The sequence below is a fragment of the Triticum dicoccoides genome, chromosome 1A (genome assembly GCF_002162155.2).
Source record: "Triticum dicoccoides isolate Atlit2015 ecotype Zavitan chromosome 1A, WEW_v2.0, whole genome shotgun sequence".
Classification (NCBI taxonomy): domain Eukaryota; kingdom Viridiplantae; phylum Streptophyta; class Magnoliopsida; order Poales; family Poaceae; genus Triticum; species Triticum dicoccoides.
In genome coordinates this window covers 483,148,653-483,172,143 of record NC_041380.1, presented here as the reverse complement: position 1 = coordinate 483,172,143, position 23,491 = coordinate 483,148,653, and the positions used below count along the sequence as shown (strand labels likewise).

Sequence of the window (23,491 nt, the reverse complement as noted above, 5' to 3'; positions counted from 1 at the left end):
CCCGATCGCCGCCTCCGCCGCCCACCATCGACGCCGGCCGCAAGCTCGCCGGAGCTCGTCGCCGGTAGCCCCGCGCCCCCTCGCCTTCCCCGCGCCTCGGGAGCCGTCGCCAAGGCGCCCGCCGCCGCCCGCCGTCAAATCCGGCCGGGGAGAGGCCGGCCTCGCCTCTCCTTCACCTCCCCGCCGACGTGCTGACCTCGCCGAAGAAAGTTGACCTCGCCGGAGTGACCTCGGTTTGCGTGCCCGCGAGGAACCCTAGATCCGGAGGGTATATTTTCTTCTAAGTCCCTAGTTTTCCAGATTCAAATGCTCTTGTTCATCGCATCGTAACTTTGCACCCGTAGCTCCATTTTGGGTATATAGCATATCAAAATGTTCATCTCGGAGAGGACATCATTTCATCTCATTGCATCATTTTCATTTGAATTAATCTTGATGCCCGAAATGCTGTTAGAAGAATGCTATCTGAGATAATTGTCAGATCTGCTGCTCCATTTAGATATTGTCATTTTTGCCATGATTATTGGGTGCATGATATGCCCCTGAGCTCTTCATGAGTTTTGTCATATGTTTTTCCATCTATCCAGAGGTGCAACCCATGCATTTTTGTGATGTGTGTGGTGACTAGCACAAGCTTGCAAAGTGGAGCATTTGTTAATGCTGATTTCAGGGACTTAGCATTTCTACTAAGTCCTTGATCTATTTATCTCAATATGCCATATGTTCATGTTGTTTCCTAGTAATCTGTGCCTCTTTTGAGGATTATCAGTAAGGATGTTTTGTTATTCTTGTAGTGATCTATCCATCCATGTCTTTGTTTGCAATTATGGAGAACCCTAGCTTGAGTCAATCGAGCTCTACTTTTGCTATTTCGTGAATCTGGGCAGATTGTCTACTTGTTAGCGATTTTGCCGAGGATGTTGTAGTTGATCCGTGCATGCTATGTTATTGTTCTTGCCGTGTCTAGCTTGTATTTTCTGTATTCTTGATGGGTGTATGCTTAGTTTGTCATGACTTGCTCTATAGTGAGTGCATTGAGCTTGTAAACATGCCTACTTGATATCTGTTTCAGCATGCTCCAGTTTTTCACTAAGTCTGAGAACTGATTATGTTTTTGCCATGTTCACATGCTTGCAACTGTATTTTCTGATCCCTTTTGGCTCAAGCTCACTAAGGGACTTTTGTTAAGCTCTTTGAGTAGCTCCATGCCATGCTTTACTTTGCCATGTTCAGCTCCTGTAGCATATAGCTTTCATGCTCCAAAGAGTGCTATCTAATCTAAAATTCCAGACAAGTGTTAATTTCACTAAGTCTGAAATCTGTTTGCCAAATGCATTTTTGCCATGCTTGTTTGAACCTGTTAATGGATGAATTGGCCGTAGCTCAGTGTTCCTCTTTTGTTAAACATCATGAATGGATCCCTGCCATGTATTTTGATGCCATGTTTGGGTGATGTAGCATGTTCATATTGTTGCATCTAGTTGGCTACTGGCTGTAAATCGCAGAACGTGGTCATATTTGAATCGCTTGCCATTTCCAAAGCGTAACTCCGATTCCGGCGTTCTTTATATCGTTTTCAAGCGGTTTCACCTCACCTTTCCAGTGGCACACTTGGATTTCCAAGTTGAGGCCAGGTTCATGCATTCCTTTTCAAATCTTGCATATGCATCCCATATCGCATCCCGCATAGCATACCATCTTTGCATCATGTTGTTTGAGTTTGCACGTGGTTGATTGTTCCCTTGTTGCTTGTTTGTCTTGTTTGGGTAGAGCCGGGAGAAGAGTTCGCTAACGAGGAGCCCTTTGAGTTTGCTTTCGAGGATCCAGTCAACGCTGACAACTTTGCAGGCAAGATGATCATACCCTTGAAATCACTAATATCTTTGCTTTGCTAGATGCTTGCTCTTTTGCTATGCCCATGCTACGATGCCTACCACTTGCTTATCATGCCTCCCAAATTACCATGTCAAACCTCTAACCCACCATGTCCTAGCAAACCGTTGATTGACTATGTTACCGCTTTGCTCAGCCCCTCTTATAGCGTTGCTAGTTGCAGGTGAAGATTGGAGACCGTTCCTTGTTGGAACATTATTTACTTGTTGGGATATCATTATATTGCCTTGTTATCTTAATGCATCTATATACTTGGTAAAGGGTGGAAGGCTCGGCCTCTCGCCTAGTGTTTTGTTCCACTCTTGCCGCCCTAGTTTCCGTCATATCGGTGTTATGTTCCCGAATTTTTGCGTTCCTTACGTGGTTGGGTGATAATGGGAACCCCTTGATAGTTCGCCTTGATTAAAGATTTTCCAGCAATGCCCAACCTTGGTTTTACCATTTGCCACCTAGCCTCTTTTTCCCTTGGGTTTCCGGAGCCCGACGGTCATCTTATTTTAAACCCCCCCGGGCCAGTGCTCCTCTGAGTGTTGGTCCACCTCGTCAGTCGTCGGCGGCCACCAGGGCAACTCTGGGCTGGCCTACCGGAAGTTTAGACAATCTGAGTGTGCCCTGAGAACGAGATATGTGCAGCTCCTATCGGGATTTGTCGACACATTCAGGCGGTGTTGTTGGATTGGCTTTAACTTGTCAAAGTGTTTTGTAGAACCGGGATACCGAGTCTGATCGGAATGTCTCGGGAGGAGGTCTATTCCTTCGTTGACCGTGAGAGCTTGTCATGGGCTAAGTTGGGACTCCCCTGCAGGGATTTGAACTTTCGAAAGCCGTGCCCACGGTTATGGGCAGATGGGAATTTGTTAATGTCCGGTTGTAGATAACTTGAACCTTAACTTAATTAAAATGAATCAACTGTGTGAGTTACCGTGATGGTCTCTTCTCGGCGGAGTCCAGGAAGCGAACACGGTGTTGGAGTAATGCTTGCCGCATGTTGTCCTCTAGTTATCCGGTCACGCTTTGCCTTCTCTTCTCGCTCTCTTTTGCGAACAGGTTAGCCACCATATATGCTAGTCGCTTGCTGTAGCTCCACATATATTACCTTGCCTTACCTATAAGCTTAAATAGTCTTGATCGCGAGGGTGCGGGATTTCTGAGTCCCTGTGGCTCATAGATTACTTCCAAACCAGATGCAGGGCCTGATGACTCCGTTCCAGATGACGCGCTTGAGCTCAAGTGGGAGTTCGACGAGGACTCACGCCGATATTACGTGTCTTTCCCCGATGATCAGTAGTGGTGCCCAGTTGGGGTGATCGGGACGTGTCGCATGTTGGGTTTATCTTTCATTTTGGCGCCGTAGTCGGGCCATGAGTGTTTGGTTGATGTAATGCTATTTATGTACTTTGATTGACGTGGCGAGCGTAAGCCAACTATGTATCTCCCCTTTTATTATCTATATTACATGGGATGTTGTGATGATTGCCTAACTTGCGACATTGCTTTCAATGCGGTTATGCCTCTAAGTCGTGCCTCGACACGTGGGAGATATAGCCGCATCGAGGGCATTACAAGTTGGTAATCAGAGCCTTCCCCGACCTTAGGAGCCCCATTGCTTGATCGTTATTAGCGGCCGAGTTGAGTCTAGAAAAATGTTTTGAGTCATTTAGGAATTATATATCGGAGAGTTTAGGAATTCTTTTTACTCCCCAGTCTCCTAATCGCTCTGGTAAGGCATCCTGACGTAGAGTTTTGACTCTTCTCTTCTCAAATTTCACTAACTTTTTTTAGGACCACGCGGGTATCTTGGAATCGTTCCGATGGTTTTGTGACGAGAACATTGTTCTTGGTGCCTCCTGTCTTTAGGGGTTGTGGCAGTGTCCCTGGGAGTTGAGCTCCGAGGTGTTGTCATCACAATTTTATGGTTGCAGTTCTGGAATACCTGAGTTTAGTACGCCGACATCGAAAATCTCTTTTATGCAGTTCGTTGGTGAGATAACCTCGACGCCACCCAGTACTGGGGCGGGAGTTTGGGAGTATCGCCATAACTTGTATAACAGATGCTTTTCGAAGGTTGAGGTAGATGGTTTCCGAAGTTTTTCTCGGTTATGTGTTGAAGGATGGATATAGCTGGATGTAGAATTTGCTAGATTTGGGTGAGATATTATGCTTCCCCTGTATCCCCAACACCTGATTGCATAACCAGAAAGGTTCGGGAGTTTAATAGGTGGGAATTCTTGTAGCTCTAGTTCTTCTTCCACGGATATTGGTTTGAGATTGGGATTTCTTACCGAGTATTCGTTCTTGATCCGTACCTTGTTGATTTATTTCTCTACCTAAATTCGAAGTGGCTTCTCAATTTATGGATATGTGACCATTTCAAGTGGAATGCATTCGTTCTTATGTTCGGATGTGAAGACTTTATGTTGCAATTTCAACCCGTTTGATTCAGCTTCATTTTATCTGTCAAGGTGCTAACGGTTGTCACCCTCTTCAGGATGGCTCCCGCTAAGAGCACCAATCAGAATCAGAATCAAGATCCGCCACCACCTCCACCTCCTCCGGAGGCATGGCAAGCTGTGATGGCCGCAACCTATGCAAACACACAGTTGATCATGCAAATTCTTCAAGAGCGCAATCAAGCGAACCAAGGCAACCGAGGCAACAACCAGAATCACTTTGCTACACTCAACCAGTTCCGTGCTAATGGGCCAAAGACTTTCAGCAATTGTGTTGAGGCAACTGATGCTGACGATTGGCTCGTGGATCTGTGCAAGCATTTCGAGGGCAGTAACGTCAGGCCTGAGGACTTCGTCAAGTTCACTTCCTTCCAACTCAAAGATCAAGCTGCAGAATGGTTCCAGCAGTACAAGGATTCCAGAGGAGGCCGTGTGATTACCTGGGATGAATTCCGTCAAGACTTCAAAGCTCATCATATTCCTCAGAGCGTGGTTGAAAGCAAACCTGAGGAATTACGCAACCTGAAGCAAGGCTCTTTGTCTGTCTATGACTACAACAAGTTGTTTCAGAAGCTCGCCTGCTTTGCTAAGCAGGACGTCCCCGACGAGAAGAGCATGATATACCAGTTCAGGGGTGGTCTCAGAGAAGAAATTCAGCTAGCTTTTGTTCTCTTTGAGCCCTTGAGGTACGATGAGTTCTACAACATGGCATTAAAGCCAGAGGCCGCTCAACTGAGGTGTGATGCTTCCAAGAAGCGAGTCAAAGATGCTACTCCTTCTTCCTCTACTCAAGTGGCCAAGCAATAGAAGTATTGGCTTCCTCCTCCTCCGTTCCGTCAGCCGTATCAGCAGAAGAGCAAAGGTGGCAGTGGATCTTCCCACCCACCCAACCCTGGCTTTCAGAACAAGACTTCGTCTCAAGCTCCAAGATCGAGTGCTTCGTATCACCGTCCGCTTTCAGAGGTCACGTGCAACAAGTGCCAACAGAAGGGTCACTATGCCAACAAATGCTTCAATCAGAGGCGTCTCCCTCCTCCTCCTATGAGATCGGCAAGTACAGCTGTGGTCAAGCATAACCCCAAGTACGCCAAGGTTAACATGGTGAATGCAGCTCAGGCAGAGGACTCATCAGATGTCATCATGGGTAACCTTCCTGTTAACGATGTTCCTGCAAAAGTTCTTTTTGATACTGTTGCATCACATTGTTTCATCTCGAGACCTTTTGCATCTAAACATGGGTGGTATTCTCAAGTTATGCATAAACCGTTAGCAGTTGTCTCTCCGAGTAGTTGTTTGCTCGCTAACTACGAGGTTCCGGATATTTCTATCTCGATGGGTGATTTCAAGTTTCTGGCTTCTCCAATGATCCTTGGTAACTCGGATATTGATCTTATTCTCGGGATGGATTGGCTTTCTAAGCAAAAGGCTCAGCTTGATTGTGCAGCCAGGCAGATTCAATCGACTCATTCGTCTGAGGATATAATTGTCTTTGCCGCTCGGGATAATACAATCCGTCTGTTTTCTCTCAATGAGAAGGGTGAACTGGATGCTATCTCGCAGATTCTAGTCGTTTGCGAATATCAAGACGTCTTTCCAGAAGAGCTTCCAGGAATGCCTCCGCACCGGCTAGTTGAATTCGTCATCGATCTTGAGCCTGGCACGGAACCTGTGTGCAAGCGTCCTTACAAGCTCGGACCTGAAGAGTTGAAGGAGCTGAAGAAGCAACTCGATATTCAAGAGAGAATGGGTCTCATCCGTCCTAGTTCTTCTCTGTGGGGTTGTGGTGTTCTTTTTGTGAAGAAGAAGGATGGAACGGACCGACTTTGTGTTGATTACCGTCCATTGAACAAGAAGACTATCAAGAACAAATACCCACTTCCCAACATCAACGAGCTGTTCGAACAACTCAAAGGTGCCCAAGTATTCTCCAAGCTTGATCTCCGTATGGGTTATCACCAGATTCAAATCGGTGAGCAAGATATTCCCAAGATGGCTTTCAGGACAAGCTTTGGTTCATATGAATACACTGTGATGTCTTTTGGCCTCGTCAACGCTCCTCCGACGTTCTCTCGCATGATGAACTTCATCTTCAACGCCTACACCAATGACTTTGTTTTGGTCTATCTCGACAACATTCTAGTCTTTTCGAAGAACAAGGAAGATCATGCCAAGCACTTGCGTTTGGTACTCGATAAGCTCAGGGAACACAAGTTCTATGCCAAGTTCTCCAAGTGCGAATTTTGGCTCGATGAGGTTCTTTATCTTGGTCATATCATCTCTGCCAAGGGCATTGCGGTGAATCATGAGAAGGTGTCTGCAATTATGAATTGGGAACCTCCTCAGAACGTGAAGCAACTCCGTAGCTTCCTCGGTCTCGCAAGCTATTGTCGAAGATTCATTGAAAACTTTTCTAAGATCGCGAAGCCTCTCTCAAATCTTCTCCAGAAGCACGTCAAGTGCGTTTGGTCTCCGGAGTGTGACATTGCTTTCAACACTTTGAAAGAGAAATTGGTCAATGCTCCAGTTCTGACTCCGCCTGATGAATCCAAGCCGTACGAGGTCTTTTGCGATGCCTCTCTCCAAGGTCTCGACGCAGTGTTGATGCAAGAGAAGAAAGTTGTGGCTTATACCTCTCGCCAGATGAAGCCCAACGAGAAGAACTACCCCACTCATGATCTCGAGTTGGCGGCAGTTGTGCATGCTCTTTTGACTTGGAGATATCTCTTATTGGGAAGAAAAGTGGACATCTTCACTGACCACAAGAGTCTCAAGTACATCTTCACTCAGCCTAATCTCAACCTCAGGCAGACTCGATGGGTCGAAATGATTCAAGAGTATAATCCGAGTATAGAGTATACTCCAGGCAAGGCCAATGTGATTGCTGACGCATTGAGAAGGAAGGCTTATTGCAACAGTCTTATTCTCAAGCCTTATCAACCCGAGCTTTGTGAAGCTTTCCGCAAACTTAATCTGCAAGTTGTTCCTCAAGGTTTCCTCGCCAACCTTCAAGTCTCTCCTACCTTGGAAGACCAAATTCGCCAAGCCCAGCTTCTTGATGCTATGGTGAAAAAGGTGAAGATTGGGATTGCCAAGAGTCAACCCAAGTACAAGTGCTACCGCCTTGATGACAAGGATACTCTCTTCTTCGAGGATCGTATTGTTGTGCCCAAAGGTGACCTTCGTAAAGTGATCATGAATGAGGCTCACAATTCTCTCCTCTCCATCCACCCTGGGAGCACGAAGATGTATTAGGACCTAAAGCAGGCTTATTGGTGGACTCGAATGAAGCGCGAGATTGCTCAGTTCGTGAATGAATGTGATGTCTGCAGAAGAGTGAAGGTAGAACACCAAAGGCCAGCTGGTCTCCTCCAACCTCTTGCCATTCCAGAATGGAAGTTTGACCACATTGAAATGGACTTCGTGACTGGGTTTCCAAAGTCCAAATGTGGCAATGATGCTATATTCGTTGTCATCGATAAACTCACTAAAGTGGCTCACTTTCTGCCTATCAAAGAGTCTATCACTGCAGCTCAATTGGCGGAGCTCTATACCTCTCGAATCGTCTCGCTGCACGGTATTCCACAAGTGATCTCTTCAGACTGTGGCAGCATCTTTACCTCCAAGTTTTGGGATTCTTTCCAGAAGGCCATGGGCACCAACATCCGCTTCAGCACAGCTTTCCATCCTCAAACTAGCGGTCAAGTCGAGCGTGTCAACCAGATTCTTGAAGATATGCTCAGGGCTTGTGTGATCTCCTTCGGCATGAAGTGGGAGGATTGTCTTCCTTATGCTGAATTCTCCTACAAAAACAGTTTTCAAGCAAGTTCGGGCAAGGTCCCATTTGAAATTTTGTATGGCAAGAAGTGTCGTACCCCTCTCAACTGGTCTGAAACCGGTGAACGTCAACTTATGGGAAATGACTTAATCACAGAGGCAGAGGAAATGTGCAAAGTCATTCGAGATAACCTCAAAGCAGCCCAATCACGCCAGAAGAGCTACTATGATAGTAAGCACCGTGATCTGGCTTTCGAGATCGGAGATCATGTTTACCTCCGCGTCTCTCCAATGAAAGGTACTCGTCACTTCGGTATCAAAGGGAAGCTTGCCCCCAGATACGTGGGACCTTTCAAGATCATCAGCAAGAGAGGCGATCTCGCCTATCAACTCGAGCTTCCTTCAAACTTTGCAAATGTTCATGACGTGTTCCATGTCTCTCAGCTTCGAAAGTGCTTCAAGACTCCTGATCGCACCGTTAACTTCGAGGATATTGAGCTCCAAGAAGATCTTTCTTATCGTGAGCACCCCGTTGTTATTTTTGAAGAGACTGAACGCAAGACTCGCAACAAGTCAATCAAATTCCTCAAAGTCAAGTGTTCACACCATTCCGACCGTGAAGCTACCTGGGAACGCGAGGATCACCTCCGTTCTGAATACCCGGCGTTCTTTCAGTCCTAGATCTCGGGACGAGATCCTTTCATAGTGGGGGAGTGTTGTAACACCCCGGATATGATTTACCCAATATGTACTCCAACTCTTGCCGTTTCCGGCGTTAAGTTATTTTATTTTCTCAGGTTCGGGTTTTTTTGTCTCCGTGTGTTGTTGTCGTTGTCATGCATCTCATATCATGTCATCATGTGCATTGCATTTGCATACGTGTTCATCTCATGCATTCGAGCATTTTCCCCGTTGTCCGTTTTGCATTCTCGCGCTTCGTTCTCCTCCGGTGGTCATTTCTACCTTTCTTTCGTGTGTGTGGATTAAACATTTCCAAATTGGACCGAGACTTTCCAAGCGGCCTTGGTTTACTACCGGTAGACCGCCTGTCAAGTTTCGTACCATTTGGACTTCATTTGATGCTCCAACGATTAACCGAGGGACCGAGAAGGCCTCGTGTGTGTTGCAGCCCAACACCCCTCCAATTTGGCCCAAAACCCACCAAAACCCTCTCCATCATCTAGAACGTTCGATCACGATCGCGTGGCCGAAAACCGCACCTCATTTGGACACTCCTAGCTCCCTCTATGCCTATATATATACACCTCCCCCTAAAAAATTCGCGGTGCAAAACCTACCCTAACTTTCCCCGCCGCCGTCGGACATCTTCTTCCACCGACGGACGTGTCCGCCCGCCGTGTCCGCCGCCACGTGGCAGCCGCCGATTCGCCGCGCCCCGCGCCCACTTCGCCACTGCGCGCCGCCGCGCCGGCCCGCCCGGGCCCAGGCGGGGCCCTCCCGGCCCGGAGCCGCCGCCGCCCGAGAGCGCTCGCCTTCCTCGCGCCCGATCGTCGCCTCCGCCGCCCGCCATCGACGCCGGCCGCAAGCTCGCCGGAGCTCGTCGCCGGCAGCCCCGCGCCCCCTCGCCTTCCCCGCGCCTCGGGAGCCGTCGCCAAGGGCGCCCGCCGCCGCCCGCCGTCAGATCTGGCCGGGGAGAGGCCGGCCTCGCCTCTCCTTCACCTTCCCGCCGACGTGCCGACCTCGCCGGAGCAAGTTGACCTCGCCGGAGTGACCTTGGTTTGCGTGCCCGCGAGGAACCCTAGATCCGGAGGGTATATTTTCTTCTAAGTCCCTGGTTTTCCAGATTCAAATGCCCTTGTTCATCGCATCGTAACTTTGCACCCGTAGCTCTGTTTTGGGCATATAGCATATAAAAATGTTCACCTCAGAGAGGACATCATTTCATCTCACTGCATAATTTTCATTTGAGTTCATCTTGATGCCCGAAATGCTGTTAGAAGAATACTATTTAAGATAATTGTCAGATCTACTGCTCCATTTAGATATTTGTCATTTTTGCCATGATTATTGGGTGCATGATATGCCCCTGAGCTCTTCATGAGTTTTGTCATATGTTTTGCCATCTATCTAAAGGTGCAACCCATGTATTTTTGTGATGTGTGTGGTGACTAGCACAAGCTTGCAAAGTGGAGCATTTGTTAATGCTGATTTCAGGGACTTAGCATTTCCACTAAGTCCTTGATCTGTTTATCTCAATATGCCATATGTTCATGTCGTTTCCTAGTGATCCGTGCCTCTTTTGAGGATGATCAGTAAGGATGTTTTGTTAATCTTGTAGTGCTCTATCCATCCATGTCTTTGTTTGCAATTATGGAGCACCCTAACTTGAGTCAATCGAGCTCTACTTTTGCTATTTCGTGAATCTGGGCAGATTGTCTACTTGTTAGCGATTTTGCCGAGGATGTTGTAGTCGATCCGTGCATGCTATGTTATTGTTCTTGCCATGTCTAGCTTGTATTTTGTGTATTGTTGATGGGTGTATGCTTAGTTTCTCATGACTTGCTCTGTAGTGAGTGCATCGAGCTCGTAAACATGCCTACTTGATATCTGTTTCAGCATGCTCCAGTTTTTCACTAAGTCTGAGAACTGATTATGTTTTTGCCATGTTCACATGCTTGCAATTGTATTTTCTGATCCCTTTTGGCTCAAGGTAACTAAGGGACTTTTGTTAAGCTCTTTGAGTAGCTCCATGCCATGCTTTACTTTGCCATGTTCAGCTCCTGTAGCATATAGCTTTCATGCTCCAAAGAGTGCTATCTGATATGAAATTCCAGACAAGTGTTAATTTCACTAAGTCTGAAATCTGTTTGCCAAATGCATTTTTGCCATGCTTGTTTGAACCTGTTAATGGATGAATTGGCCGTAGCTCAGTGTTCCTCTTTTGTTAAGAATCGTGAATGGATCCCTGCCATGTATTTTGATGCCATGTTTGGGTGCTGTAGCATGTTCGTCTTGTTGCATCTAGTTGGCTACTGGCTGTAAATCGCAGAACGTGGTCATATTTGAATCGCTTGCCATTTCTAAACCGTAACTCCGATTCCGGTGTTCTTTATATCGTTTTTAAGCGGTTTCACCTCACCTTTCCAGTGGAACACTTGGATTTCCAAGTTGAGGCCAAGTTCATGCATTCCTTGTCAAATCTTGCATATGCATCCCATATCGCATCCCGCATAGCATACCATCTTTGCATCATGTTGTTTGAGTTTGCACGTGGTTGATTGTGCCCTTGTTGCTTGTTTGTCTTGTTTGGATAGAGCTGGGAGACGAGTTCACTAACGAGGAGCCCGTTGAGTTTGTTTTCGAGGATCCAGTCAACTCTGACAACTTTGCAGGAAAGATGATCATACCCTTGAAATCACTACTATCTTTGCTTTGCTAGATGCTCGCTATGTTGCTATGCCCATGCTACGATGCCTACCACTTGCTTATCATGCCTCCCAAATTACCATGTCAAACCTCTAACCCACCATGTCCTAGAAAACCATTGATTGACTATGTTACCGCTTTGCTCAGCCCCTCTTATAGTGTTGCTAGTTGCAGGTGAAGATTGGAGACCGTTCCTTGTTGGAACATTATTTACTTGTTGGGATATCATTATATTGCCTTGTTATCTTAATGCATCTATATACTTGGTAAAGGATGGAAGGCTCGGCCTCTCGCCTAGTGTTTTGTTCCACTCTTGCCGCCCTAGTTTCCGTCATATCAATGTTATGTTCCCGGATTTTTGCGTTCCTTACGCGGTTGGGTGATAATGGGAACCCCTTGATAGTTCGCCTTGATTAAAGCTTTTCCAGCAATGCCCAACCTTGGTTTTACCATTTGCCACCTAGCCTCTTTTTCCCTTGGGTTTCCGGAGCCCGAGGGTCATCTTATTTTAAACCCCCCCCCCGGGCCAGTGCTCCTCTGAGTGTTGGTCCACCTCGTCAGCCGCCGGTGGCCACCAGGGGCAACTCTGGGATGGCCTACCGGAAGTTTAGACAATCTGAGTGTGCCCTGAGAACGAGATATGTGCAGCTCCTATCGGGATTTGTCGGCACATTCGGGCGGTGTTGCTGGATTGGTTTTAACTTGTCAAAGTGTCTTGTAGAACCGGGATACCGAGTCTGATCGGAATGTCTCGGGAGGAGGTCTATTCCTTCGTTGACCGTGAGAGCTTGTCATGGGCTAAGTTGGGACTCCCCTACAGGGATTTGAACTTTCAAAAGTCGTGCCCACGGTTATGGGCAGATGAGAATTTGTTAATATCCGGTTGTAGATAACTTGAACCTTAACTTAATTAAAATGAATCAACTGTGTGAGTTACCGTGATGGTCTCTTCTCGGCGGAGTCCGGGAAGCGAACACGGTGTTGGAGTAATGCTTGCCGCATGTTGTCCTCTAGTTATTCGTTCGCGCTTTGCCTTCTCTTCTCGCTCTCTTTTGCGAACAGATTAGCCACCATATATGCTAGTCGCTTGCTGCGGCTCCACATATATTACCTTGCCTTACCTATAAGCTTAAATAGTCTTGATCGCGAGGGTGCGAAATTGCTGAGTCCCTGTGGCTCATAGATTACTTCCAAACCAGATGCAGGGCCTGATGACTCCGTTTCAGATGACGCGCTTGAGCTCAAGTGGGAGTTCGACGAGGACTCACACCGCTATTATGTGTCTTTCCCTGATGATCAGTAGTGGTGCCCAGTTGGGGTGATCGGGACCGTGTCGCATGTTGGGTTTATCTTTCATTTTGGCGCCGTAGTCGGGCCATGAGTGTTTGGTTGATGTAATGCCATTTATGTATTTTGATTGACGTGGCGAGCGTAAGCCAACTATGTATCTCCCCTTTTATTATCTATATTACATGAGATGTTGTGATAATTGCCTAACTTGCGACATTGCTTTCAATGCGGTTATGTCTCTAAGTCGTGCTTCGACATGTGAAAGATATAGCCGCATCGAGGGCGTTACCCCACCCCACCCCACCCCGCAAAAAAACCAGCCTCTCGATCCCATCCCCGATCTCCAGCCTCTGGATAGGTGCTCTTTCGTTGCCACCACCGCCGCTGTCCGAGGGGAGACGTCGCCGCCGCCGAGGGGAGACGCCGCCACCCTGGGGAGACGCCACCGCCTCCCTTGGCGCCGTATTCCCTCGACGCGTTCTTCCGGAATGCCGCGGAGAAGAAGACCGCCGGGGCGCAGCAGGAGGAGCCCTCGCCGCCGGCCGCCGCGGACTCCCTCCTCGCCAATCTGTTCGCGGGCGTCTCGGCCGTCAAGGCGGCCTACGCGCAGCTGAAGCTCGCGCAGTTCCCCTATGATGCGGAGGCCATTCAGTCCGCGGACGCTGCCGTGGTCGCGGAGCTCACCAAGTTGTCCGAGACCAAGAGGAGGTTCCTCAAGGATCCCGCAGGCGCGGCCAGGGACGCCGCGGCCGCGGGCAACACCGCCCTCTCCGCGCATGCTGAGGAGCAGCAGCATCTGCTCAAGACGTACCAGATCACGGCGCGCAAGCTGGAGGCGGAGCTTCGTGCGAAGGATGCGGAGCTCGACCGCGCCAAAGGATCCCTCGATGCGGATAACATAAGCTCTTCTTTTTTCTTTTGTGTTTGAATCAGATTTGGTGGTCTCCATTTTACAGGCATCTATTGATCTTGGTCTTGTTCTATATGCAGGGTACACTCAATGTTTCACGTTTGGTGAAAGAAAAGAGTCTGATTTGTTGATTTTGTGCAAGATTGTATGATCTTCCATGTATTAGTAGATCAGTTGCTTCTCTTTGTAGGGGGCGATTACTGATCCAACCTAATTTATTTCATATATGCCCAACTTGGTTCGATCGAATTTGCCATATAGTAGGCTTATGAATGTGTTTTAGTTTCTTTCAGCTGAATATATATCAGTCATGTTTTACTGGCATTTTATCTTTCAAGATGAAGGAGCGGAGTTACTCATGCGGAGCTGTTCAGGGTTCAAGGAGATACACCCGATTGAACAAGGTTAGATTAAAGTTTTTTGTGGTTCATTTTAGCTATCCATTGGTAACACTACAACCTTGATTTTTTGTGGTTCATTTTAGCTATCTATCAGTGCCAGTACACCCTTGATTTTTACAGGGACAATGATGTTTAATGAACACATTATTTTTTACTAACAAGTTGTAGCAGAAACTTTTAGAGGCCCTGAATTGTGACCACTGGTTTAATGTAGTTGCTATACCTGCTGATGTGGGCACCCATTTACAGAGGAGCCGCCTTACCTAAGCCTGTTGACTGAACCTTGACCATGTAGCCTGTTAACTTTGTATGCAAGTTCTACCTACAGTTTTCCTATTAATCTTCACCATTAAAATTTGTTCTCTGCTTTCTCTACTAACAGGTTGCAGCAGAAACTCAAGTCCAACAATGTTCTTAGAGGCTTGTGAGTTGTTGGGCGTGAAGCCTGAAGATATTGTGCTCAGTCTACATGACTAATCGGTTAGTGTATTCTCACTATTGCATGCTCAGTTGTAAATCCCAGTATGCAAAATTGCACACAACTTCTTTGTGCTTCAAATGGTCCAATGCTCACCTCCTCCTTTTATTGGTTTGAGTATTCAAGCTATGCATCTAGCTGATTGGTGATTCGGATTTTGTTTTAAACTTTGCATGTGTTACTTACAGTAGCAGTGCATAATTAGTGACAAATCAAATGTTGAATCAGGGTCCTTTGTTGATGACTTTGGATCATCATTTATTCCGAAATGAGCTGAATATGGTTGCCTCCCTCCGTTCCATGAGGAAGTTAGTTCAATGCGTTAATCCCTGTTCCTTACATGTGTGGTTAGCTTTGTTCTATACTTCCATTCTTACTTGGAATTTTTGTTCTATAATTTGGTGGCTGCTTACATTTGGATGAGAAGAAGCTCTCCGCGAGGGCAAGATCAGGAGCATGATGGAGACAGTAAGCTTGCAGCCCATAGTGGATGGCCAGTGTAGCGTGCCATCCAAACCTGTCATCTGATGAAGGTAACTGAACCCATCCAAGCTCCATGTTCTCTCGGTTAGATGAAGATGGGGGCACAATTTTCTCAAATGCAAGAAGATGAAAGCAGTCTGGCACATACAGGGGCTTATTATCACATTCTCTTTGCAGTCGGTTTGGTTATGGGAAGCATCTTTGTCAACCGCTATTCATGTGCATAATTAATTGATTTGTTCATCGTGGAGATAGTTTTACTGGAAGGCTGTTGGCTTCCCCACAGGTGCTATACCTCACAATTGTTTATCGTATCAGTCTCTGAGTTATTTATCTTTATTTGCATGCTCAGTTATAAATCCCAGTATGCAATCTTGCACACTAATTCTTTGTGCTTCAAATGGTCCACTGCTCACCTCCTCCTTTTATTGGTTTGAGTATTCAAGCTATGCATCTAGCTGATTGGTGATTCTGATTTTGTTTTAAACTTTGTATGTGTTACTTACAGTAGTAGAGCATAATTAGTGACAAATCAAATGTTGAATCAGGGTCCTTCGTTGATGACTTTGGATCATCATTTATTCCGAAATGAGCTGAATATGGTCGCCTCCCTCCGTTCCATGAGGAAGTTAGTTCAATGCGTTAATCCCTGTTCCTTACATGTGTGGTTTGCTTTGTTCTATTCTTACAATGATGGAGACAGTAAGTCATAGATGTTATCACTACTGCAAATCTCAAACATGTTTTGGCTTATTCAAAGATCACACATGTTTCTTTCCCCAACATCTATTCCTATTGCTCCATTGACCTGATTCTGAGTATTTCCATGTTAAAAAATGATGTTTCCAAACGATGTAGGATCAATGGAAGTAAATATCCAATGTTCCAGGTTATGCACAACTCAACATTTGACCTTTGTTATTTGTAGGAGCATCTCATCTTGAATACTGGTTCTTAGAGCATTGTTCTCCAGCCCTTATTTGCTTAACTTACTACAATATGCTCCTAAGACACAAATTATTCTTGTATGTGTGTACGCTTACTTAGACACACTCCCCTACCTGAACCCTCAATTCATGTTGCATCTTCTGAATTCTTGTTTCTATATTGGTATTTTTTTAGAAGTATTTTTTCGGCAAATGTTAACGACAGCTGATATCTAAGGTAAAAGTCCAGGAAGTTTTATGTAATATGGCATATATGTCGACAAAAGGTACAGTAGTGAAGTGAGAATAAAGGGTGCATTCTATATAAACTAAAAATAGTAGTACTAGGATTTTTTTAAAGAATTGGTACATTTAACAGATAGAGGTTTGCGCGCGAGCTATGGTACTATGCAGTGTAAGTACGACTTGTTTTGGTATGAGTGTACTCTCGAGAAGGTTTGCGCAAAAACCTTCTTCATGGTCCTAAGTCAATGGTATACGGTTATCCAGTAATACTTGTTCTAGGAAGGCTAACCTTGGATACAGTGACTTTTTATAAGGTACTTTTGGTGTTTAACTCTGATAGCTTTCACATGTAGTGGTTCCAAGAACTTTGATATCACCCTTTACCTTGTATTTGCGCAGTAGACATAAACCTTCTGCAACTTACTACTCGAGGACAAAGATTGTTAGCCAATTTTTCATGACTCGGCTCTAAAGCTATTTTGTTCTTTACAGCCTTATTTATATTTTTTTGACCTGGTTATATTTATTGGTTGGTATTATTATTAAAAAAATTCGAGAAAGCGCAAAGCGATTTTGCGTTTCATTGCATTGAAAAGGTGGGAAAGTACATGCCTCCTAGGAGGTTATATTTATAGGGTCCTAGCTGGTTGGTTGGTATTATTTTATTCTTTTGGATTACACATCCTCTTCTTTTGCTAAATAACAGCGATTCTAGATTGTGGAATCCTTGAAAGGTTCTTTTTTATTAACACAATCTTGTTTTAGTTTAACAAAATCATGGCCGGAATGACACTAGGACCCAGTATCATGCCAACCATTAGATGATCAAGAAGTTCAAGCTATGCGTGGTGGTGGTTGGAGGGCAACTAGAGCAGCGGCTTGTGACGAGGCATGGCTAGCGGCGGCTAGAGGCGGAGCTGGTCGTGCGGTTTATGGCCGACATGGGGCTTGTCGGAGCCGAGGCCGACCACGGCGTGACAAGGCGGCTGGGATAGGCGAGACGAGGGAGAGGGAGCCGGAGGGAGGAGAGGTCGGGTGGTGGCATGGCTTGCCTCACCGGTGGCTGCGTGTGGTGTGTGTGTGTTGTGTCTGGGTGGGGGAGGGGGAAGATAGAGGGACCACGTGGTGTTTTTTAGTTGGACATGCAAAGGTCCAAACTGCTACACAGCTCCTCCAGATTTGTTCTGGTTTGCGGGAAAATGATAGTTTGGAATGCTCTGCGGACCGACAGGGGGCCTCATTGGATGACAAAAGTCGACAAATATGGTCAAGGGCGAGGCAGGGAGGCCAAGGGCGAAGTGTTGTGGGTGCTTCATTCGGATAGAAGTCAAGGGCTGACTCCTAAATATCTTGCAGGCCTAAAGTTATGTTATTGGTTGCTACAGGTCACCACATCCACTTCCTAGGGCCGCAAGCGGCAATGGTGAGGAGGTGAGTGACAACAGGAGGCTAAGGTGAAACTGATGAGAAGTAGTGTCGCTTCCTCAATTATGTGTATGGAGAAGGGAAAAGTGTGGGTAGCTTTGAGGTAAGTCGTGGTTGGTTCGGAGTTTCACATATGCTCTCTAATGGTAGATCATGAACTGTTAGACAATACTCAGCTAGATGTAGGTATGGATCGAGCTTACATTGATTTTTGTGCTAAGGTTGAGAAAACTAGGTAATTATCTAGCCATGTCAGTAACATAATATGCCTTGAGTATTCAAACGTGGTAATACAAATTTTGCAACTTGATATTTAATTCTTGCAAGGAATATTGTTGTTTGCCTCATTAACGAGATACTTGAGTCACTTCACAAAATGTTACGTCTTTGGAGGCGTTCACAGGGAAGGCTACTGGTGTTGTCATCGCTGTTGCCAGTTATAAACTAAATGATCTTTAGCATGATGGAATATTATTAACTCTTGTGGTCAACACTAATGACCTTTAGCGTTGCATAGTGAGTATGGGATTGGGCCTCCCGTCTTTGGTAGAAAATATGTTCCAGTCTGTCTAAGTTGTAGAGGGAGCATATATTGCTTATTATGGGCATTAATTGCATTGTGCTTCCCTTCTTTGGTGGAAATTCACTTCATGTCCATTGCCTAATTTGTACAAAAAACGTAGGATGCTATTGGCATAATTACTTTTCCTCGAGAGCAGAGTTTCTGAAGTGTATGGAGACGAGAAAGGTATGTGCTACCATATCCTGATCGTCAGGAGTAAATGTGTGTGTGTGGTTTTCACGCAAGTCATTGTTCTAAAGTGTCTTTGCAACTTCAGATTGTGATTTTAGTGTTGTTATTTCTTACATGTTAGAGGGTGCATTATTTTTCACATTCGATCTTTGCAGAGGAGTAGTTGTTATCTGTAATCAGATAGTGTATAAGAAATGGAAGATTTGTTTGTCTTAGCATCAAAATGTTAAATATTAAAATATGCATGACATCATATTCAACACATATCCGAATTATGCCAAATTTGTTTGATCAGTGCAAAATTGCATAAGCTATTTTTTTGTTATTCCGTGCCAACACATGTGTATTTATCTAGGCGGATATAGGCGGTGTGCTATTTAATGCATTGTTATTTAGTTGGCCAGTAATAAGTTCTAAAAAGCATCCTCCTACATGAGCCAAATTTCTGTAAAATTTAGAGTGAATAAATCTTTGTTCTATATACATGTAATGCTTGTCAGCAACTTTTAGTTTATTTTACTGAGAGTGTTAGTTTCTTTTACATTTTAGAAATGGTTGTTTGTTTATTTCTTCTCATCAGATCGGAGTTCATTGGTTTGTTTGTTCCTTTTTATCAGTCATCTACCATGGAATGTTCTATATAAGTTTTTTGTCCAAAGAGATATTTTCTCTCGTGTGCTTTAATCATATGCACACATGGTTGCGCGTGCAGTACTAAAACCAGTCAATCAATCCTTTTTATGATGAATTTAAGAGGTTTTATCTTGAAAGTAGTCTTACAACATCTATTTTATTTTTGGACTAAAATCTTGAATTGTAGGGTCTATGCCAGTGATGTGATGCTTACATGTTCTATGATGTTTTTCCAACACACCGTCCATGGTTGCTTGACAGGAAACAGAGAAGTGGCCGGATGGGCAATCAACTTTTTTTTAGAAGATGGATGGGCAATCAACTCATCTGTTGATTGGATTGGGGGGTGGCATGAACAAAGTAAAGGTGAAGAAAGCAAGCTGGACGCTAGGTGGCGGCACCAACAGGGGAAGTGTCAGGCGTGAACCAAACATCTATGGCTTGTTGCTTTGAATCTTGCCGGTCTAGGCAAGGTTTGCTCTTGTCACGATGCAATGATCAACCTCTAAGAAATTCTTGCGTACATGTCTTTTAGTTCTATTTTCCCCCTCATCCACCTCCATCGCTCCGGCTTCTTCTCCTTCGCTCCATGGCCAACCCCACCTTCTCCTCCGGCTTCTTCTCCTCCGCGTCCATCACGGGAATATATACTATCTCTACTTCCTAATCAATTTGAAAGATTAATTCGAAGTGGATAATTTAGTTTTTTTATTGAGTACTGGGCATCGAGCAATGGTTCGGCAAACAAACCTAGATAGACATCTCTTGACAAAATATTAATGTAGCCGCCGATCACACAGAAAAGGTTTATCTGCAAACACTGGTGTATTCAAAGGCTAATAAAAATGCAATAAGATGAAATAAGAGAACAAGAGCTATAACAGTCGCTACTCACGTGATATGCTTTCATCATTTTATCCATGCTTATATTGATATTCCGAATTCGTTCACCTGCATGCTATGAAAACATAAATATGATCACACAATAGTTTGTCCGTTTTAGCGGACAACATTGGAGATGCCCTAAGATCCTTTATTTTCAAATTTTCATTTTCTTACTCATTTCTATCATTAGACTCACTTTTACTTTTATTCTCTTTTCTTTTACATGATTATTTAACAGACACGGGGGAATTGCATAATGTATTCTCTCCAGTGGAGTCTATATAGCCATATACTATTCTTCAAACAATGGAACAGGTGGGTAGATCAAAAGGAGAGGTGCAAAGCATGCTTATATGCCAATATACCGAATACATTTCATGCAGTGAAGTACAAGAACAAATGTATTCTTCAAGGCTCAAAGCACACATGCTCCTAAGAAGTAATTTTTTTTACTATCTTGCATGTACAGAATGATTATTTTGGTTATATCTCATTGACAAATGAAAAAAGATATTGAACATTGCAATATGGTATTTTCATCCTTCCTTTTATTAGGTTATAATATGTTCATGGACATAAATTTGAAGATTACAAGATGATATTATTTTGATAAGCCCGTAGCAATGCACGGGCACTCTACTAGTACAAGACTAGGAGGTGGGCCACAACTTCAATATATATACAGTACAAAATACATACTCAACAATGATGACGCGATATACTCAAAGACGTTCTTCATAGGACCTGCGAACCTACGCGCAGACAGCCGATCAGACCGAAGACGCGACAGAAGAGATCAACAAATCACAGGGCGGATGGGGCAGAATCGTCACGCATTGTGCTGTAAAGCTACACCGGACATCGTGCATGCATGCAAGGATAGCACTCGATGAGATGCAACAGCGTAGGCACCCGCATGATATGCTAAGACCCTATACAATGGGAGATGTTTAGTGAGTTGCTTAGAAAAATAAACCGGGTTTTTTTTCCTGAAGCACCGGTGCCTATTTTTATACGAGAGACGCTTAGTTAAGCATCTATCCTGTACCAATAAGCACCGGGGCTTAAGAAAATCCTGATTTATTTCTCTAAGCATCTCTCCTAAGCACCTTCCATTGTACAAGGCCTAAGTGCCCTGGGCCACGTGAGTGCACCAACGGATCAAGCGCGCGGCCAAGTAATCCCATGCACATTCGGCCGCATGAGTGGCCTTGCGGCGCGGATCGACGGGCCTGCGGACGGTGCGAGCGGCGGCCGCACGACCGCACCTGATGCGCTGCCCAATATGAGGACTCGAACGTGGTGATACGGTCGATCATTGTGGCTGATGAAGATGTCGATGGAGAAAACACGCGTTGTAGATGACGAACGGCGGCGGGCGACGCAAACCGATCGTAGATCGGAAAACCAAAAAAGAACACCGATCAAACGACCGACGAGAGAGAAAAACTCGGACCAATTGATCCGGAAAAGACTCTTTAGGGCAGCCGATCAACATGACTAGCGGACGAATCCTAAATACGGGCGGCGCGGCCCCCAACGGCGGTCATGGAGACCGACCGCCCCAGGGCGGTGCGGGGCAGAAGCAGATGGCAGCGGTGTCGGAGTAAATAACCATGGGTAGCCTAACCGGCTCCCCCTGGCCCTTCTGAAGAAATTACGAGCCGATTCGGCCCTCAAGAATCCAAGACACAGGGCCGCCTTCCCCTTTCCGGCTGTCTCCAGGCCGGCTATCGGAAGGCGGCCCGACTTTAGCCCTCATGAAGAAACGCCGCGGGAGGGCCGGCTCTGAGAAGCCGGTCGCGAGAGGGCCGACTCCAAGAAGCCGGCTCCCATAAAGCGGTCAAGATCGTACCCTCGAAGTCTGCATTCACATAACGTCGATGTGACGGGGCGTGGCTACAGTGAAGCCTGCCACCCCCGAATCCCGGAGCACGCCTGGCACAGTGCGCCGTACGGGTGGCCATGACCCGTCCGGTGCGGCACTGTTGCCACGATGACCCTGATGTCAACCACGACGGACCGCCGGCGCGGCCCGCGGGCGGTGGGCCCCTTCCGGCAGAGAGACACCCGAAGGCGGCCAGGCCTCCCCCAGTCGGCTCAAGATAGAGCCGGCTCCCCACAGCCGGCTTGCCACCTCCCTCGAAGAAGACGCCCCATTAAGGAGACAAGACGCGGTGAGGCTACAGCGATCGCCCGCCGGGCGGCGGCACTGTAGCCATGCCCACCTCGGCGAAGCCCTCGTCACCAAGATTAAGCAACAGTAACCAGCCGCCGACTAGGCCCTGGACAGTGGGGCCTGCCTGTCGACCAAGGAGCCGGCAGCCGGTGGGACCCACAAGCCGGCGGGCCCCAGCAGCCGGCGCAGAAGCCGGAGAGCGTAGACACAGACGGCTGGGCCCTATGCCCAGCCGGATTACCATTGTGCCCCGGGGGGGTAGGCCTATATAAACCCCCCGGGGCATCCATGCAAAGAGAGATCGATCCCTGCTAGTTTTAGACACCACGTAGGGAGAAGAGAGCGAGCCTTGCCCTTCTTCCTCCTCTCGCCAAACAGCTCAAGGAGCATCGTGTAGCTACTTATTCATCTAGTGATCATGCAGAGACCCTGCAGAGCAGCAGTAGGGGTGTTATCTCCACGGAGAGCCCCAAAGCTGGGTAAGATTCGCCGGCGTGCATGTCTTCGCCTCATCCCGTTTCTAGGCACCGGCGACGTCTTATTGGCTCTCACAATGATAAGCCACCCGTTGGCATATGTCGCACCTACCACCCGACATTTGGCGCCCACCATGGGGCCAGGTGCACCGTCGTCCGGAGACCTGTTCTGGACGGGAACCCTCTTCCTCCCCCGCGAGCGTAGCCAGCCCGGCACGCTCGATGGCGCTTGCCACGACGCGCTACAAGGCGTCACCAACATCTGTGCGACGAGCAGCCTCGCCGATCTCCTTGACAAGACCCTCATCTCCGACGAGCTCGCCTCCGACGCGGGCACCGACCACCTCGTCAACCTCCTCGGCCAGCTCCACGTCTCCGGCGAGCCTGTCGTGGACTTGGAGTCGGTTGGCTCCACCGATCCGATGCCTGTCGACTCCGACACAGCCTCACTCGACACTTTCCCCATCGATGTCGCGATCTACAACGACCTGCTTCCCCGGGCCGATGGCTACGACGCTGTCACCACCGAGGTGATGGTCATCGGCCATGGCGGCACTTCCGACGAAAGCGCCCACGACGCCCCGCATGCGGCGGTCCACGACTTGTCCATCCCCCTCCCGGCCGATGCCGACGCTGAAGCACCGGAAGCTCGCCGCCTTGCCCTCCTCGCGGAGGGCCGGAAGTTGGTTTCCATGAGACGCCTCGCTGAGGCCCACCGACGCGAGGCCGACCGCGCCGCCTTTGGCACGCCGCCCCCAGGCGGGCCCAGCCGGGCCGGCGTTGTCAGACAGCGCGGCGCTGTCGTCGCCGATACGCTAGGAGTCGACCGCCCAGTCTACGCCACTCCGCTCGAGAACCTGCGCGCCGCCCAGGCGGCCGTAGACGAGCTGGATGGGCTGGG

The 23,491-nt window shown here is 47.0% G+C and overlaps 1 protein-coding gene across 1 annotated transcript in view; it reads left to right on the top strand.

Moving 5' to 3' along the window:
• The window catches only part of LOC119353905, a 66,969-nt gene extending 47,367 nt beyond the window's left edge, over positions 1–19,602 (top strand). The window contains exons 4-11 of the mRNA XM_037620604.1: positions 13,153–14,108; positions 14,488–14,585; positions 14,812–14,891; positions 15,011–15,116; positions 15,244–15,352; positions 15,615–17,766; positions 18,347–18,411; positions 19,312–19,602. Of these exons, the coding sequence (XP_037476501.1) occupies positions 13,153–13,722 (570 nt within the window). The 3' untranslated portion in view covers positions 13,723–14,108; positions 14,488–14,585; positions 14,812–14,891; ... (3 more) ...; positions 18,347–18,411; positions 19,312–19,602. The remainder of the gene's footprint in view (positions 1–13,152; positions 14,109–14,487; positions 14,586–14,811; positions 14,892–15,010; positions 15,117–15,243; positions 15,353–15,614; positions 17,767–18,346; positions 18,412–19,311) is intronic.
• The last annotated feature ends 3,889 nt before the right edge of the window (positions 19,603–23,491 follow it).